We start from the raw sequence: 19,231 nt of genomic DNA on the forward strand, positions 1-19,231 counted from the left end.
TACAACTCCTCTCTTTACCAGCTTCCGGGAAGATGAAATCAAATGGAGGAGGTAGAGCACCTCACCCTACCCATACCCTGTCAAGGCTCCAGCCGTGGTCTTGGCCAGGGGTGGACAGGAATGCAGTTGGGGCTGACTAATGAAGGAGAAGCCCTGGTGTCCCCCTCCCAATTCAGGTACTTCCGTCCCACAGCCAAGACCCAGTTATTCTTTGGCCCATGCACTTCTCAAGAAAGTATGTTGTACTTCCATCCCCCACCATGTGAGCGAATTAACAGGAGCACAAACACAGGTGTCACTATGATTTATGGAGTAATTAATAAACAATTAAGGTGTCTTGGAACACAGTCACACATTTTATTTCAGCAGCCCTGCATGGCGATAGCTTGGCTTGCCCACAATCAGTGTTGGGGACAGCACCTGGCCCATAGTCGTGGGTGATCTAGAAGGATGTGTGGCTTTTATGTAAAGCCAGCATGGGGGGTAGGCACCGCCTGAGAGGCGTAAAGTTAAATGCACTGTTGTCAAAAGCAGCCAGCCCTAAGCCTGCACTTCACTGTGTTAGGTCTCTGCATGGGCTCTGCACCACCCTGGGGGTGGATAAGCCCCTCTGGAAGATCAGCTCACAGGCTGCTGGTGAGGCACACAGACCCCCTTGTTGCTACCTGTCACTGCTGTAAGCACACTCCCGAGGCTGGTGTGCAGACCTGTTTCTAATCAGGGCCACCTGCCTGTGTCCTGCACTGGATGAGACACCATTGGTTCCCTCCTTTTCTGGGGATAGCAACTTACCCCAGAAACAAGGTTCCCCCTGTAGCCAATGAGACTCTTTCCTTTTGCCCCCACCCAAGCCAGTATACCAGGTTCCCTCCCCTTGGAGGCACTGCCGGGGACACTGTGGGCATCCTCCCATCTGCCTTTCCCCACATTGCATGGAGTTCCATCTCTAAGCCTTGTCTACATACCTCCTTAACATGGCTCCAACCTGCCCACTCCACCCCCACCCCCACCCCCACCACTCATGTGCCCTCCTCTTCAGCCTATGGTGAACCTCTCTCCTGGTCCCTGTGTGTACCACACTGGACACAAATACCGTCTCTGCTAGGCCAACTCAACTCCTCCTGTCTCCTCTGACGTGTTGGGGCACTGCCTCACGACCCATCCAACCCCACCCTCACTGACCACCCAACCTGGTCCCTCCTTCCACTAGTCCCAGTTGACATTCTCACTGCTCACTCCTTTCCCCAACCCAAATTCAGATCCACCGGAGAGAACCCAGTTTTGGATCTCTTTTTCCAAGAAGACTTCCCTGGTCAATCTCTTCCACCCTGACCACCCTGAAACCTGCAAACAGGATCAGCAAGCACCATGCCTGGTTTTTATTTTTTGCTTGCTGTACTTGCTTGTGGAGTAGGATGGCATAGAGGGCAAAAGTGCAGCTCCCAGGGTCAGGCAAACCTGGGTTCAAGTCCCGGCTCTGCCACTTGCTGGCTGTGTGACCTTAAGCAAGTTATTTAAACTCTCTGCACTTTAATTTCCCCATCTATAAAATGGGGATCATTATTTTGAAGAATAAATGAGCTAAAGTGCTTAGCATAGTGGCTGATATGTGATAAATGCTCAATGAAACTTAGTTCTTTATCGTCAAACACACACACAATCTTTATAATTAGATTTTAAATGCCACAAAGGCAAGTACCAATTCAAATCTGTTTTAAAATGGGAGAAAGACAAGCTGGTGCTCAGAAACCATTCCTCTGGTTCCCACGCTGGCCCTGACCCCATCTTTCACTTCAAGCTTTCTTTTTTTCCCTTCCCATTGAAACTGCAGTATTAAGAATCTATCTATAGCTGACATCCCAAGCACCCCAAGAACTGTAGTTAGTTCTCTGTGGCTCCAGGTTGAGGTGAAAATAAAGTTGCCAGGTAAAATATAGGATGCTTATGCACTAATTAGTAATACACACACACACACACACACACACACATACACACACACTGTTTTTTTTACCTCAAATTCCAATTTTTTTTTTTATTATTATACTTTAAGTTCTAGGGTACATGTGCACAATGTGCAGGTTTGTTACATATGTATACATGTGCCATGTTGGTGTGCTGCACCCATTAACTCGTCATTTACATTAGGTATTTCTCCTAATGCTATCCCTTCCCCTGCCCCTCCTCAAGACAGGCCCCCATGTGTTATGTTTCCCGTCCTGTCTCCAAGTGTTCTCATTGTTCAATTCCCACCTGTGAGTGAGAACATGCGGTGTTTGGTTTTCTGTCCTTGTGATAGTTTGCTCAGAATGATGGTTCCAGCTTCATCCATGTCCCTCCAAAGGACATTAACTCATCCGTTTTTATGGCTGCATAGTATTCCATGGTATATATGTACCACATTTTCTTAATCCGGTCTATCATTGATGGACATTTAGGTTGGTTCCAAGTCTTTGCTATTGTGAATAGTGCCACAGCAAACATACATGTACATGTGTCTTTATAGTAGTATGATTTACAATCCTTTGGGTACATACCCAGTAATGGGATCACTGGGTCAAATGGTATTTCTAGTTCTAGATCCTTGAGGAATCGCCACACTGTCTTCCACAATGGTTGAACTAGTTTACAGTCCCACCAACAGTGTAAAAGCATTCCTATTTCTCCACATCCTCCAGCATCTGTTGTTTCCTGCCTTTTTAATGATCACCTTTCTAACTAGTGTGAGATGGTATCTCACTGTGGTTTTGATTTGCATTTCTCTGATGACCAGTGATGATGAGCATTTTTTCATGTGTCTGGTGGCTGCATAAATGTCTTCTTTTGCAAAAATTTTCTCCCATTTCCAATTTTTAACTGGGTATCCTGTATTTTGATTTGCTACGCCTGGCAACCTTAGGGGGGAAGTGCGCAGGAAGGAACGTCTGGTGTTCCAGCACTATGTCTTGTTTCTCCCACTGGGAAATTCCACTACAACCAAATTTGTTTGTCTGTGGCCCCCTCACACAAGCCTGAGATTATGTTTGTTATAATCAACTCAGTTCTTCAGTAAATATTTCTAAATGCAAATAAGCATCAAAACCTTCTGAGCCCACCTAGTGGTTTAACAGACTTCCTGACATTCTCTCCATTCCCTACTCTTAGGATGCCCTGTCCTTATCACACGGGAACACACACACTCACAAAGGGAAAAATCAGTATGATTAATGGGGGGCTATAGTCATCTTTACCGTCCTTTCCAATTTTTGACCTTGCATGTGGAATGTGAGTAGCATATTCACTGGTGCTTTGTATGTCCAAAAATTCTCTGAGAGATAATCACTACCTTGACTGGGTATAGAATTCTTAGATCATAACCCTTTTCTTTCAGTGTTGGTAAATATTGTTCCACAGTCTTCTGGTTTCCAGTTCTGCAAATAAATGTGAAATCCTTTTGTAAATGTCTCATTTTTTTCTATCCACAGTCTGTAAAATTTTCTTTTTCTCTGGAGCTCAGCAATGCCTCCTATGCCTGGGGTGTATCTGTTTGCAACAATCCTGGAAACTTCACTGAGCCTGAGCCCTTCCTTACTACAGACCATGTCTTTCTTCAGTCAGAAAATGTTTCATCTATTATTTCTTTAGCTATTATCTCTCCTTCTACCCTTCTAGAACCCCTGGCTTTTTTCATATTAGATTTCTTGGTTATACTTCTTAGCGTTTTGCTCATAAGCACCATATCTTTGTATTTTGCATTTTGACTTAGTTAGAGTCTCGCATATGATCATCCAGAATGCTAATTTTGTTCCCAGCAGTGACCAGTCTCTTTTATAGCTTGTCTATGAATTTTTTTTTTTTTTGAGACGGAATTTCGCTCCTGTTGCCCAGGCTGGAGTGCAATGGTGCAATCTCCATTCACTGCAGCTTCTGCCTCCTGGGTTCAAGCAATTCTCCTGCCTCAGCCTCCCGGGTAGCCAGGATTACAGGCATGTACCACCACGCCCAGCTAATTTTATATTTTTAGTAGAGACACGGATTCTCCATGTTGGTCAGGCTGGTCTCAAACCCCCGACCTCTGGTGATCTGCCCGCCTTGGCCTCCCAAAGTGCTGGGATTACAGGCGTGAGCCACTATGCCCGGCTGAAATTTTTTAAATGAAGAAATCATTTTTCATTGTTTAAGAAAATTCATGTTGTTCTCTGGTTTTCCTTGACAGCACTTACTTCCAGTCTAATAAAGCTCTCCTCTGCCACATCATTGTGTTCTACCTCAGTACAAGCCACCTATTCTCATTGTTTACTAAATTCCTTTAAGTGGATAATGAATTTTCTTTTTCTACTCATGATTATATGGTCCCTGGGCACTCACACCATTTGGGCTATTTAGGGTCTCTCAAACCAGAAGTCATCAGAAAGATGGTGGATTTGTGCCTCCTGGTGGGCTGGCAGTGAATAAGCTGTCCAACAATTACCAGCATCCTCTCTGCAGGGGTCGAGGAAGCAGCTCTGTCCCACATTCCCTGGCACGGGATAGTGTGGCAGTCCTCTTCTGCCTGGTATCACTGATCAGCAGGCTCAGGCAGTGTTTCCAGGGACCACATGCATCTGGCAACAGGTGCAACAGCTCTCTGAGGGTCCCTCAGGCCCTCTTAGCAGCTGGGCCTCTCAGGGAGTTGTGAAATCTCCCTTCTTCACCCCAGTCCTTGAAAATGGAAAGCCTTCTCTACCATACTCACTCCATCCTCACCTGAACCAAACTCCCAGCATCACATTTGCCTTCAGGCTCACCAGCAGGCCCACCCAGAACTTCTTGACTCCTCTAAGGGAATCGTGATGGAAAAAGCCTAGAGCACAGGGCTGGGGGCTGTCTTCAGGGAACCAGCTTCCCTCAACTTCCACTGTAAATATTACTGTTCTAAACCTCCTCATCACCAAAGCACAGTTCCTCTGGAATAGCTGTGTGAATAGCTAGCTCCTTTCAAGGCAGTATGGGAGAGCAGAAAAATAATCTAACCTTAGAAACTAAAGACTTGGGTCTGAGACCCAGCTCTGAGCATTTTGTAAATGTTAAAGTGCTGTGTCACCATGAGTTATCTCTGTAATCAGATTACTGAACAAGACTAAGTCCAAGCCTGAGTCCTGCACGGGGCCTTTACAGTGCTCTCCCAGGCAGCAGATATTTTTCTGCAGAGCACTCCACTCAAATTCTTTAGGGAGAGAGAACTATGATAAATCAAAGACAAAATAACAATAGCAGAGCCAACGCCATATTTTCCTAGCATGTTTATGAGGACATCATATGGAATAGAGCTAAAGGGCTTACTGAAGTCAGGATATTTTACGTCTATTGCTTTTGCCTTATCTTCCAGACCTGTCATTCTGACCTGGAGGAAATTAAATCGGTCTGATGTGATTGGCTCCCTGCACAGTCTTGTTGGTTTTCATCCAGTACCCTCTGGTTTTCTGGTATTTGTAAATTAATTGTTGGATGATTTGTTGCAATATTTCTCACAGGATAATAGTGCCTGTCATAGCACATGACATTTATAATATGTTTTTGAGTTTCTTGGCAAAATGTGCTCAGTAAATGTAAATTATTATTGTTGGCCTCTATCAAAGATGTCAGATGATCAGGCATGAGAATGAGTGGACAGGTTGGGCTCTCTCTGAGCAGGATATCCCACTCACTGAGTACTACCTCTAGGAAAGGGAACTGCAGCAATTATCCTTATCATCATCTAATTTGCAAAACACAACCACTTTTGCCTTCTTCCTTCCCTGTTCTCACTCACTCCTGTGGTCCACTAGGTAATGCACTTGTCTAGAGAATACTCCTTTTTTCAGAATGAAGACATCTTTTGAGCACATATGATTGTTTGACCCAAGAAAGATGTCAGAAGTGTCTACCTTGCCCCAATACCTGTCAATTCAGAGATTCTGGAAGCCAAAGCTGGAGCTCCAAGTCTCAGCCGCAAATCACAAGCAGAAGTCTGTGACACCATTTCAGGGTCTGTTATGAAACAGAAAGATAGAAGTCAGGGGAATGGGGTCCTAGGCTCAATGCCCCACTGGCTGGCTGAAGCAGGTCTACACAAACTCTCAGGGCTTCACCTGCCCTGTCAAGGGACTTGACTAGATGTCCTCAGAGGGTCCTTCCAGAGTGCAGTTCTGTTTCATATTGGGTTCTTAGTACACAGACATGGCAGATGCACCCTTAGACCAAAGGAGAATCAGATTCTCTGACTACTGATTAGAAAGTCCAATGGTCATAAGGTCTGGTGGGAAATCCCATGGACTTAGCCAAGGATGGCAGCAAGGATGAATCCCAGGAAAATGTTGAGCCAGGTAATGGAGGTTTTTGGAGGTGCTACTCCCCGCCCTCTCAATTCTTTGTTGGTTCTCTCTCCCTTCTCCACCTTTAGGCCCTTGGTGCCTTTATATTGTCCCTGATGGCCCATGAAATTCCCAGCTTAGTATGTCTTCTCTAGGCCATGTTTACTGCTCACATATTTCACAATCTACCTTCCGCCTTCAAACTTACCTATCCACTATCCCTATAAAAATATCTGCTTGGTTATTCAAACCATCAAGAAAACAAAATTAGAAGTCATATATGTATGGCTAATAATAGCTCATTGCTTTACATTCTATCTGAGAACATGAGGACCTTACAAATGGAGGCCGTTTGAGCTACGTAGCAGGAGAAGTGGTCTGGGAACCTCCCTAAGCACTCAAAACTCAACAGGTCAGTTGTAGATATCCTATTTTAATGCATAGCTCATCCTCCCATCAAAGGAAGAGAGCTGGGACGGCATTAAAAAGAGGTTCAAAACTGAAAACTTGCCACATTAAAAGTCAAAAAATACCTGACTCTGCTTTGCACCCTGGGTCCACGTACTGAAGACAACATGAATGGATTAAGAATAAGTATCTCTCCCTCACCCAGGCATTTGGAGCTCCAGGAAGCTACAAGGTGGCATGATGAGCAGGAGGAGTCCTGGTTTCTGGTTCTGTGATTGCCGCTTACGCACTTGGTGACTTCAGACAAGACTCTTCTCCACTCTGAGCCTGCCTTTGTACTGAAAACAGTGAGAGGTGATCAGGAGGTCTCTGAGGTCACTTTTAACTCTTAAATATTGTGGTTATCATCTTCACTTATCTTCTCCAGCATGAAGACACTGTAATGTCTTTATCACCAAATGGATACAGGATTGGGCAGATACCTAGTTAGCATTCACCATTCCTGCTGGCTAGGGATGAAGGCTTTTATTCCAGATACACCCTTGTATTTTCTTTCAAAAGGATGCATCCTGGCCTTTAAGAGCTGGTTCTTGTCCAGAATCACTTCCAAGGAGCAGACTGGCCTTCCTCCCCTAGCAGCACTTTGAAATGTAAAATAAAGGTTTGTTCAGTTGTTTTTCACCACAAACTTAATTTTGGAGGAAAGGAGCCTAGCTGTTGCATTTGGAAATGTGCCGTACATCCTAATGATTTCAATGTTCCCACCAGTAGAAGTGTCACCTTCATAACCCCAATTCAGCCAAAATTTGCAAGCTGATCAGATAGGAAGGTGTCCCTGTATACACAGCAGAAGGCTCAGTCTAAGCTCCAGAGCTTTCTTGTCTCAGACCCTATGGCCCATTGAGCTATAACACAGTCCAACAAAACATCTGCCAGTCACACCACTCACAGCCTAAAAAATGCCACAATGAAGGAAGTGCCCATGAGGTCTTCACAGAAAGGAACCTGCCAAATGGTTTCTAGAGGAGACAGAAATTCTTGATTCGAATGTAGCTCTGAGATTTACAAACTAGTCACTTAAGCTCTCTGTGCTTCAGTTTCCTTTTCTGTGAAACAGGTAATAGCACCTGTCTTGCCTTTTGCAAGGATCAGCTGAGGCGACAGATGTAAAAGAAAACACCTTGTGAACTATGGCTCTTTGGAGGAAAGTGGCAGCATAATTGTCAAAGAATTGTTTCAAAGTAGACCTGCCAAACTCTCACTCTCTAGAAATCTAACCCAATGTCCAGAGTAGGGCCTGATCATATGTATTCTGAAAAGGTCCCCAGAAGATTCTGATACACACTCGCCTGCTGTGTGCTGTGCAGAGGTAAGAGGTGATTGATAGGATGTGGGTTCCATTCCTAACCAATATCTGGGTTAGGATATTTATTATATCTAGAGACAACCATGCAGAAAATGGGAGTATGGACCCAAGGAGTCATGAAGAGTTTTAAAGCTCAGGTACAGGATCCTGGCCCCCCAAACCCTGAGAGGTAGCTAGGTCATCTGTCCAGCTGGGAATAAAGTAGAGTAGGGCACATTTAAAAAAAAAATAAGTCAGGGATGATATCTAAGGTGAGATGGAAACATGGATGTCCCAGGCTAGACCGAGATACCATTGAACACAGATAACTGTCAGGGCCTTCTGGGATTTCTTCTCTGTTTCACTATCTTGCCTAAGGTTGATCAAATCAGGCATTGACATTCAAGGTCCTAAAACAAAAGTCTATTCACTAGAAGTCAATGGCCAGAACCAGGTGAATCTCTCTTTGTTCCTTCACCCCGGTCCTGGGGATGGGACTCCTGTAGTGCAGACATGGTAGGGGCAGTGGATTAACCACTTCTTGGCTGGTCACAAATTTGAGGCTTGCTGCTGAGCTCCCAGGTTACTCCCCAGAGGAGGCATCAAAAACAGAGTCCTCCTGCCTGACTGATCTCTGACTCTCCTTCGTGATGTCAGAGATGCCTGGGACTCATCAGCCAGCCAATCCTAGATTAGTGATGGCACTCAATCCCAGGCCATGGACTTTTGACTCTTCATTCACATTGACTAACAAATCTCAGCCTGCTCATGTTTTCCCATATTCACGTATACCTGAACACAACGCAAGACCCATGACAGCCACCTTGCATATCCTGGATGGTCTTTGAACCTCTTCTTAGACAAAGGTCCTTCAAACACTTGACTACCATTGATGGTGAACATATCACTAATACTGTTCAGCCAATGCTTACGTGTGATATACCTTCTATGACAGTTTTTGTAAATAGCCTTGGATCTTTGACATTTCTCTTATTTTAAGGTGGAGTCCATATTCCCTCTTCTTGAATCTGGACAAACTTATGACTGCTTTGACCAGCAGAGTGTGGTAGAAGTGACACTGTATGACTCCCAAAGCTAGGTCAGAAAAAGCCACACAGCTTCCACTTGGACTCCTTGGAATACCCACTTTGGAGTAAGCCAGCCACCATATCAAAAGTCCAATACCATAAGATCACCATGCTGGAGAATTCACATGTGGGCACTCCAGTCAACAGCCCCAGTTGAGCTCCTAGGCAACAGGAAGCACCAAGTACAGCTGTGTGAATGAGCCAACTTGCCTGTCTAGTCTTATCAAGGACTTCACATGGTTCCAGCCCTAGTCAACTTCTGACAGTAGCCACGTCAGAGATCTCATGAAAGAACTGTCCATCCGAGACCTTCCCAAATTACTGTTCCAGAAAATTGTGAATAGGATAAAGTGGTTACTGAAGTTCATAAGTTTTGGGATAAGTTCTTACACAGCAAAAGTAAGTGAAAAATCTAATTCCAATTTTTTTTAATTACAGTGGTGGGTATGAGGGGTGGGCACTTGCTCAGATCATTTGATCCAAACATAGTCAGGCATTCTCATTCTCTGCGAATAGGAATAAAACTTGGTAAAAATCTTCCTGGAAGCAATTTCAACAATACCGAGCTACAGCTTTATGCCATGCATGGCCTTTGACCTCTCAATTGCAATTCTAGGAATCTGCTCTAGTGAACTGATTACAGATATATACAAATAATCCTCTGTATCAGCTCTCAGGATACTGGTGAGGGTTATCTGTAACATTAAAAGATTGGGAATAACCTAAATGTCCTACTGAGGCATTTGGTAAATAAACTATGATACAGTCACACAAGAAAACAATTTATACCCACTTAAAACCATATTTTTGAAGTATATTTGATGGCAAAATCTTCATGATCTATTGGTAAATAAAAATTGAGAATATAAATGGTATTTCCCTTCTACTAGAAATACATATATAAAGAAGGAAAAAGCTCAAATTATTAAAGTGATAATGTCTAAATAGTACTATGACTCACAGTTTTTATTTCCTTCTATCGGTTTTTTTCCATGTTTTTTACATTTTCTATAACCAACATCCGTTACTTTTATGACCAGTAAAAAGGATATTTTAAAGAGAAAGAAAAAAATGTGACACCCAAACTGCCAAGAATGTGAAAAGAGTCTATGTACCCAAGCATCAGCCACTTCTGGAGGGCTAAAAGGATTGTCAATCACAGCTACAGAGCCAAGGCAGAGTCCCCAGTGCCTCATAAGACTGTGAGAATCTAAACTTCCTAGTGGACAAGAAGCAAAGTGAGTTCTGCAGAGCAGGAGAAAGAGCATATGGAGCTTAGTTGGGAAACTGGAAGCCCAGAAAGTAAAGATCAGAAACCAAAAGTTAAAGTACAGTTTACTATAGAATCATAGGAGAGTAATCATTAAGTGTGTGCCCATATATGGGAGTAGAGTGGAAGGAGTGTGAGCAGGAGCCATTGATTAGGAGCTCCTGGAATCTCCTTGAGGACTTGCATCAGCAAAACGCAAGCTCTAGGGCTACACTATCCAATATGGTAACCACCAGTCACATGAGTTACCTAAATTTAAATTAATTAAAATCAAATAAAATTTAAAACTCAGTTCTGTCACACTAGCAACATTTCAAGTGGATAATGGTTATCATATTGGACAGAGCAGAACAGAACTTTTCCATCATTGCAGAAAATGTTCTGATGGACAGAGTTGCTTGCTCTAGGGAGTTGCTCAACTTGGATTCTTAGATTTCTGGAGAGCTAACAATGAATAGCGTAAAGATGGAAGCGGGAGTCAACAGACCAATTGAAACCCAACTCTCACACTTATCAGATGTGAGATCTTAGACCCATTGTTCAGGACTCTCTCAGTGTCAGTTTTCTTATCCATAAAATGAGAATAATAATACTTACCTCATAGGCAGGTGATAAAGATTAAATAATTCAAAGAGTACGAACCACCAAATCAGAGCTTACATAAGGTATGTGCTTAAAAATCACCTGCTGTTATACTAACGAGAATCCATGGAGTCTTTAAAAGCCAAGGGCATCTCAGAATACCCCAACCAAACAGATCCTACTCAGAACCCAAGAACCTTTGCACCCAGACTCAGCCTAAAAATAAGAGGCTCTTTAGCCTTTCTTAAGGTTCTTTTAAGGTCATCTGGCCTCATACCTCATGTAAGCTCAGGCTGCTGAATGTCTAAGGAAGAAAGCTGGAAGATGCCCAGGAGTGTGGTAGCCATCATTCTTCCCAGAACAGAGCTTCTCAGTCCCACCCTCCAGATGAGAAAAAATGGCGTTCAGTGAGGTTATCAGCATGCAGCTGGGACTCAAGCCAGGTCTCCGGTGCCCCACGCATTCCCTGTCACCTGCTAAAATGTCTTACCATGGTGGCATGCAGGAGACTTTCTGAATCACAATCTAAACCCCTCCTTGGGCAGGAAAAGCCTGTCGTGGGAAGATGAGAGGAGAATGGAAGCCTCATCTTGGGAAGGTGGACAGCAAGACTCCTGCTATTCACCCAGATGCATGAAGAACTCAGTGCAAGCCAACAGGGGTTACACAGAGGACACAGAAAGCACTCCTGGGCATCACTTAATGGGGAAAGAGAAAGAGAAACAGAACACGCAGCTCATGGAAATGGACTCGGATGTCTACTCCAATCAGGATTGAGCACTGACCTCCGGAAGGAGGAACAAGGAAGAATTGGCCTTCCAGGGGAGGGCAGCAAGTATAAACACAAGCAACGCTATTCCTGTCCAGCTCCTACATAAAGCACAGTTACGGAGTGAAGGAGCCAATTTCAGCATGACAGGAGTAGGCATAAAAAGGATATGTGGAACCATACGCTCTTCCCCAGCATGGCATAACCACGTTATCACTAGATGAAGTGCTTGAATGGGTGCCGTAGCTAATTAACAGTGGCCCCCTTACAAAGAGAACTCCGCTTATTTTTATGGATGCGCTGAGCACAACTAGCAGAATTTAAAATCAGGCTCTCCCCACTCATCTATTTTTCTCTATAACTTGAACCATGTTTTCCCTGGGTTCCAGACTAATGAAATGCTTATTTAGAAACTGTGGCCATCTGCGGTTGGTACTGCCACGTTCGTTTCTGCTCCCTGCCTGAAGGTTGATGAGGTTCTGGGGCATGGAAAATTTCCCAGGATGCCTGGGCCTAGGAACCCAGTTGTGTGAGAAGGGAGACTCTGGGAAGAGAGGTCGAGATCGAGCAAAGGGTCCAGCTCCCAGCTCCTCCGTCAGGAAATCCTGACAGCTGGTATACTGGCGGCCTCACCTGCCACTGGGGCACGTCAGCCTGTGCAGGGAACTGGCAAGCCTCTCTCCAGCACCATAGGCATGGGCTCTACATGCTGGTGACTACAGAAGCTCATGCACCACTCCCATCTGCCCCTACCTCACTGTCTCCATCCATACAGAGGAGAACGCCAATCTGTGCTACTTCTTCCTTGCTGCTTTAGTGCTTGCTCTGGGATGGTTTCCCTCCATTTACCTGTGTGATTAGAAGAAATCAGGTGCATTACATTCCCCTCAATTAATAAAGTCGGCTCCAGGACCCCCCTGCCACTGTGGCTCCTTGCACACCCTCCTGATAGCCATTCCCCCTCCCCCAGCATTGGCAACCACAGATCTGAGACCTGTGTCTGTCCACAGTGATGGCAGTTCTAAACAGCTGGCAGAGAATGTGCAGCCTCAGCCTTGGATGAGCCCTGTGGATGGCAGGCTCCTCATTAATGCTATTCTCACAGTGGTCTGACCTGCTGGGTTCCTCCCCCAGCTCACCTTGGCCAATTTGATTTTCTTGGTTTCTGGTTGCTTTTCTTCCCTCCCAGTTCTAGACTCTCTTTATGTATGATAACAATAAAACATCAACCCCCTTCCCTGCCTGACCTCTCCAAATAACCACATCCTCAATTCTATTCCATAAGCATATGATGTGGGCCTACTTTGTGCCTGGCGTTGTCTAGGCCATCCATCCTCCCACTTGGCTCCATCAGGGCCAGAACCCTGCCTGTGCTTTTTCTCATGTTTCCCAACACCTGGCAAAGGCTGGTGCTTGACAAGTGTTCATGGAACAGATGAATTGTCTGCTTAAGAGGAGACACCTGTGCAAACAACCAATAAAACACAATGTGATTGGTGCTATAAAAAAGGTGAATACAAAGTCCTTTGGAACTCAGAATCAGAAAAAAGAGTAATTCATTGTGCCTGGGTAGAGGGCACCAATTTTGCAAAGGCATGACTGTGTAAGTGTGCAGTGAGGCTGAGGAGGTAACCAGCTCTGCTGCCCATGTTCTTGCTCAAAACAAAGTGATGAGGACACAGAGCGGCTGACAAGACACCTCTATGTGGGGGTCAATGAAGAAATCAGCAGGTCAAGCTGGTCCTGCCTTCCCAATGAGCACTTCTCAGGAAGTCCAGTCTCTGAACCTACTCTGTTAGGTTCCTGAGACAGGCTCTCAGGACACAAGGGTGAACCAGACTAGTCCCTCCCCTCAAGGAGCTTGCTGCCAAATGAGGGAGAAAGACCAATGGGCAATTACAGTGTGAGAAGGATGTCTGATGCTCTGCCATCCCTGGGCACATGGGCCACATTGGCTCCAACTGCTAAGAGCTCTGAGGTGGCAGGAATACCGGGCATGGGGGGGTGCACAGCACTCAAGACACTGGTTTGTTCTTAGAAGGACTGAAAAGGCCAGAGAAGGGATGGAAGACATGGCCAAGAAAAGCTCAGGTCTCACTGCCACCAGAGAACAGCCTCTGATGCTCTAGATAGGCTGGGCTCCCCCAACCTCAATCCAAAACTCGTCACTAAGGTGACCCACCTTCTGCATGAAGGCTGGCCCGTCTTCTGGGTACCAGGTGACCCCTTCTCACTCCCCTTCCCTTTCACCCAAAGCGATTTTCTCTTCCATTCCTTCTTCTCAGTCTTATCCCTCCTGGAAAAAAGAGGCAAAGTAGAAAGAGAAAAGAAAAAAGCACATTTGGAGAAAAGAGAGAGCAGCGAAGAAATGAAAGAGCAAAGAAAGATGGCAACATGATGAAGGCCACTTAGTTCTAAATCCGTGATACACCTTGGCTTTTAAAAGGGCACAGCTAGAGCCCTGTGCGAGGCAGGGTATCAGAGCCCTGGCATTGGGAAGTGATCCAACTCGTGGCTTGGTAAAAATAATTTACCAACAATAGTATAGGTTTGAAAAAGGAAAGTTGACTAGGAAGGAAGAACACTGCAAAGGGTGCAGCGGGGTGCCTCGGCGAGAGAAGACCGAGCAAGCCGCGGTGCGTTTTTCCTTGGGAGCATTTGGACCTTAGGGCTTGAGCTTAAGGGTAATTTGGATTATATTAGCCACGTAGGTCATGACAAATGATATTGCAGACATTTTGGTGCCTTAATGTCAGCAAAGGTTGCAGATTGAGTTTCAGCATGGCATTCCAGAGATGTATAGAAATTCTAATTACTTATAAATTTTGGAGTGGGAAAGAAATCTAGAACCAGATGCCTCCTTTAGATAGGGAGGAAGTCTAATTGCTTCTAATTTCCCCAGGTAATGAGTTTCATCTCTGGATGGCCTGTTTGATAGTGGTTTTTAACCCCTTCCAAATTCCTCAGATAAGGAGTTTCATCTCCGGGGCCTGTTCAATGGTCACTGGGTGATTTGGCTTTCCTCACCCAGTGATCTCTGCTCCAGGGCCAGGCTCGGAAAGAACCTGCCAAAGGGTCCTGGCAAAGACTAAGACCATTGTCCCAGGCTCTTGCCCTCAACACCACAGCCCTCCTTCCCAACACAGCTCCTGCTCTGAACCCAGAGTACCAGCCAGCTAGGAGGGGGGCTGATTAACAGTGGCTGCTTTGGATTTCTCCCCACATGAGGTGCCCATCCTGCACTAGAATTCTAGTGAGGTTACTGGTCTCACCTCACTCTGAAGAAGGGCATGGGAGGATTCAGAGGTCCAACAGTTTACTGGCTTCCCTCCTAATTCAGACGATTCTGCACTTCAAATTGCTTTGGTTCAAACTCCTTATGATTTTTCTGGGCTGCTGAGAGGAGAGTGTATTGATTCTGTGTTCTGATAAGGTCAGCAGTGATCAGCTCTGACAGTCAGGTGGATGGCCTGTCCCCTTCCCCCTCCACTAGATGTGGCTCCACATGCAGAAGAGGAGGGAAAGAAACAAGGCGGGGGAGGAGGAGACAGCGTCCTTTGTCTCAGTGGTTCTGAAAACCTCTTTAAGCCCCATCAGCAGAAGTGGACTCGTCTCGGATTGCAGTCTAAGAAGAGAAGTATGGGCACACTTGATCTTTTCTGTGTGCAGCTTCATTTTCCTTTTCCTCTCTGTGTGGCTGCCCTGAAGCTTAATATCATGGATGGTGACTCATTTTCCTCCAAAGAACCAATTAACTTCCATGTAACATCCGCAGATTCACAATGACACTGATTAACGTTCAGAACCTGTAGGATTGCTCAGACTGAGGTGGCTAGGCAGGCATAGAGAAGGCCCCTCTGAGGTTTCACGCAGTTGATCTGAACTCTGTGAGAAAAGTGCTCAGATCCTTCTCACTTTTCTGAGGCCACGGGAGGGCAGGCTGCCAGGAGCTCCCTCCCCAGAAAGAGTTCACAGCTCCCCATAAGTGGCAGGCATGTTCCCAATCCAACCTTGCCGGCCAGGGGTTCACACTCCTTGGAGATTTCCCAAATAGTATGTGAAACACTGTGTAAATGTATATGTGGATGTTTTCTAGAAAGGAGGGCCAGAATTTTCATCAAAATCTCCAAAAGATCCATGAGCCAAGGGAGGTTAGGAATTATTGTTCCATAGAATTCTTTCAAAGGTCCTTTAAAAAGCATCAGGCTCCCAAAACCACCTCCCAGCTGGCAGCGCCATGGGAGATGCCCTGAGATGTCAAAGTCTAGAACAAAGAGTGATGTCTTAAGTCGACCTGGGTGAGTTAGTGCAATGCTACTGCCCTAATGATCTGAAGGTCCCATCAAGAACAAGCGCCATGAAATGACCAGTGACTTGACAGGCTTGCTAACCAGTGGGAAGGAGCGTGAGTACTGAACCCACAGCACAAGAAGCTGTGGTCCTGACATCTGTTGGATACCAGCTACAAAACTCTGCTCAGATCCAAGTGCCACTGCATTTGAACCAACCTCAATATATTCAGAGCCCCTAACCAGTTTGGTTGAAGGGTCTGAGATCACAACATCAAACCCAACAGAAATCACAGCTGCTGCTGAGTGGCAGCTTACTCCACACAGCACAATGTTGGGTGCTTCAGGCACAGATGTCATTACATACAACAGTCCTGTAAAGTGCCTCCATCTCCATTTTACAGGTGAAGAGTTTGAGATTCAGAGAAACGACGTGTTCACAATCACAAGACCAGTGCGTGGAGATATAGTTGAGTTTGAGCTAATGTCTCTGTGACTCCAAACCCCATGCTTCGGGACCTTATTCCATAAAGGAATAAGGTTGCAACTGGGGAGCAGCTTAGAAAAGAGAACCCCTGGAAACATGACAACAGAGAATGAGATAAACTACTGCTACAAAGAGAAGAGCTGGGAATAAGACATGAAGTTACTAGAAGGCAGATTTATGTTATATAGAAGCTTGTTTGGGTTTTTTGTACCTAGCAACATTAGATAGTAATTCAAAGCAACTGCCATGCTCACAATCCCCTTCCAAGAAAAATTGTCCCACTGAAGCCCCTACTGAGAGAAGCCTTACACCATTTCCTGAGCAGAGATAACCATGGTTTTCTCTACAGGAATCCTTTGCCACAACTGATTGGACCAAAAGTGAGTTCCTGATCCCAAGCAGATCCTGGTAGGAAAAACTCAGGGCTCACAGTGTGTTGTTAAGGTACTGCTTGCTGCTATAGCAAACCCAAACATGTATGATGGCTTAGTTCCCACCTGACTCAAATCCCACCCTTCAAAGCTGCCTGACCAAGTCCAGAAGCCACTATCCACAATCTGTGTAAATGACACCCCTTAAGTCAGACACCAGGAGAGGTGTCACTGACCCCACATGCCAGCATCTCCAAACCTTAGCTCTTCCCATGTTAGGATCTCTGACACGTGGAGTATTCTAATTGTTCTGGCTAAAGTTTAATATGGAGAAAAACTAAAGCACTGAGAGGTTAAAGGGCAACCTTAATAGCACAGAATGCAATAAGCTCAATGGCATTTGGATTGACCTGCCTGTTTTCACCTAGCAAAGTAAAGCACTGTCTATAGTTTCAAGGCCAATTGGTGTTTCTGTCTGTTTGTCTGCCTACTTGTCTTAACATCCTTCGACACAGTAATCAAAAGTCCCTGATAAAAACAGAAAAGTTACAACTGTTAAAATAGAGGTATTTGCTGAAAGCACTGGTCTTTTGCTTAAAAAAAAATCTTTATCCATGATATATCTATTCTAACTTCCTGGTCCACAACTATTTCCAAGAAGACTGTAACTCAGACCTTAGCATAAGGTCACTGACACGTGACAGCCCTTAATGAATATTTGTTGAATGAATGAGTAAATGAATGAAGCCAAGCCTTTACACAATGCATTCAAAACTGCCCTTGATGGAAGGAGAGGAAGAATTAGCCAATGGAGGAAAATAAAACAAGAAAGAATAGTGTAACTCTGAGACTGAACTAGAATTATCAGGTGGTCCACACCGACGGCCCTCACCAAGCTACAGGCATGTGTAGGTCCCCCAGCTAACCAAAGTCTCCCTCAAGCTGTTTCAGTGGCCGACCACCATCAGCACACTCACACTCTGCCTAGACCCTGCCTTCCCGCCCTGCCCCAGGCAGCCAGAGCTATGTGGTCCTTCACTGCCAAAAGCATTTCTGGGAGCTGGCGTAGAGCCCTTAAAAGCCTGTGGGTGGGACGGCCTGTGAACACGTATGGACACAGCTTATCTTGGAACCCCTCAGGTGAGCAAACACATCCTTGCTGACTGTAGCCACCAGAAGCCTGTCAGATTCTCATTTAGAAAATCTGTTCTGGGCCCAAATATCAGCCCAAGGACCAGAAATGGCCAACAGGCACAAAGGTCTGCACTTCTGAGCTGCAGCTTCATCGATTTAAAATATCAGCTCTGAGATGTCACCCCGTTTCTTTCCAGACAGAATGCATTATCCAGTCTACAAGATGTAGCAGATTAGGAAAGCCAGAAAGGATCGACATGTCCATTCCAAGTGGACTCTCTGGGGTAGCCGATCTAGAGACTGAAAACATTTCTCTTTCATTTATTGCTCAGCTTTTATTTAAAGGGAAAGGCCCCAAGTGGAATTGAGAGCATTTGGGTTGTTTTAAGGGCATCTTTCCTTTCTGTGACACCGTGAGCCTGCTCTCCTGCTCTCCATTTTTCCAAGCTCCAGAGAGAAACTCCGTTTGCCAACACTTGAGTGATTTCACCTCCAGCGTTTCCATGGTGATGTACATTCCCGCACAGCCTGGAGAAAAGGTGCAGCTCTAAGTGAGGATGAATATGAACAAAGCCCAGCAGGCTTGCTGGGCCTGGGGGCTCTCTTGGAGGAGCTGGGCTGCATAGAGCCCTAGACCCACATAGTCTCTGCCCTCAGGTGTCCTGAAATGGCCTTTCCTTACCTGAGAGAAGACAGGCCTATTCCTGGAAACCTCAGTTGGCAGGGGCTCCAGGGACCAGGGAAGAGAAGAATAAGTTGTCCAGAAAACGTGCACAGAAAATCTCCAATACAGCAAACTCCAAACAGCATGCTGTCCTGCACTATACAGGGTCTCCACGGCCCCTGGAGTCTATGGGGCCCTGGCCTTTCCCCTGCCTTAGGCCAGACTAGGTCACCTGCAGCCTGCCATTGAATTGTCCAGCCCTGACTGTAAAACAAAAGCAAAACAAAATAATTCCTCAAGAGGCTAAGGCTGACTCCTGCTACCTGGGGAGCACTGCAGCCTAAGGTAGGGCTTGGGGGTGTGGACCTCCTCATTTGCCCTCCCTCAGACAATAATAGTAATAAAGCTACCATTTATTGAGCACTTGCTATGTGCCAAACACTGCAATAAATGTGTTATATACATTCTCCCACTTGATCTTCAGACTAAAGCAACTCTATGCAGTAGGTGGTATTA

At 45.4% G+C, this 19,231-nt stretch overlaps 1 protein-coding gene across 2 annotated transcripts in view; it reads right to left on the reverse strand.

Moving 5' to 3' along the window:
- LOC106997102 (uncharacterized) overlaps positions 1–18,997 on the reverse strand; it is a 68,655-nt gene extending 49,658 nt beyond the window's left edge. Inside the window, exons 1-3 of one of the 2 annotated variants that reach the window (XR_013414516.1) lie at positions 11,492–11,692; positions 6,918–7,054; positions 5,896–5,985 (exon numbers count right to left, since the gene is read on the reverse strand). Coding sequence is in view for 1 of the 2 variants with exons in the window: in XM_077994151.1 (XP_077850277.1) it covers positions 5,896–5,985; positions 6,918–7,054; positions 18,734–18,861 (355 nt within the window). In the remaining variant the exon portion in view is untranslated. Of the gene's footprint in view, positions 1–5,895; positions 5,986–6,917; positions 7,055–11,491; positions 11,693–18,733 lie in introns of those variants that run through there. The other variant, XM_077994151.1, reaches the window with a different exon arrangement.
- Between the last annotated feature and the right edge of the window lie 234 nt (positions 18,998–19,231).

This window comes from Macaca mulatta, chromosome 2, assembly GCF_049350105.2.
Source record: "Macaca mulatta isolate MMU2019108-1 chromosome 2, T2T-MMU8v2.0, whole genome shotgun sequence".
Taxonomy (NCBI): Eukaryota; Metazoa; Chordata; class Mammalia; order Primates; family Cercopithecidae; genus Macaca; species Macaca mulatta.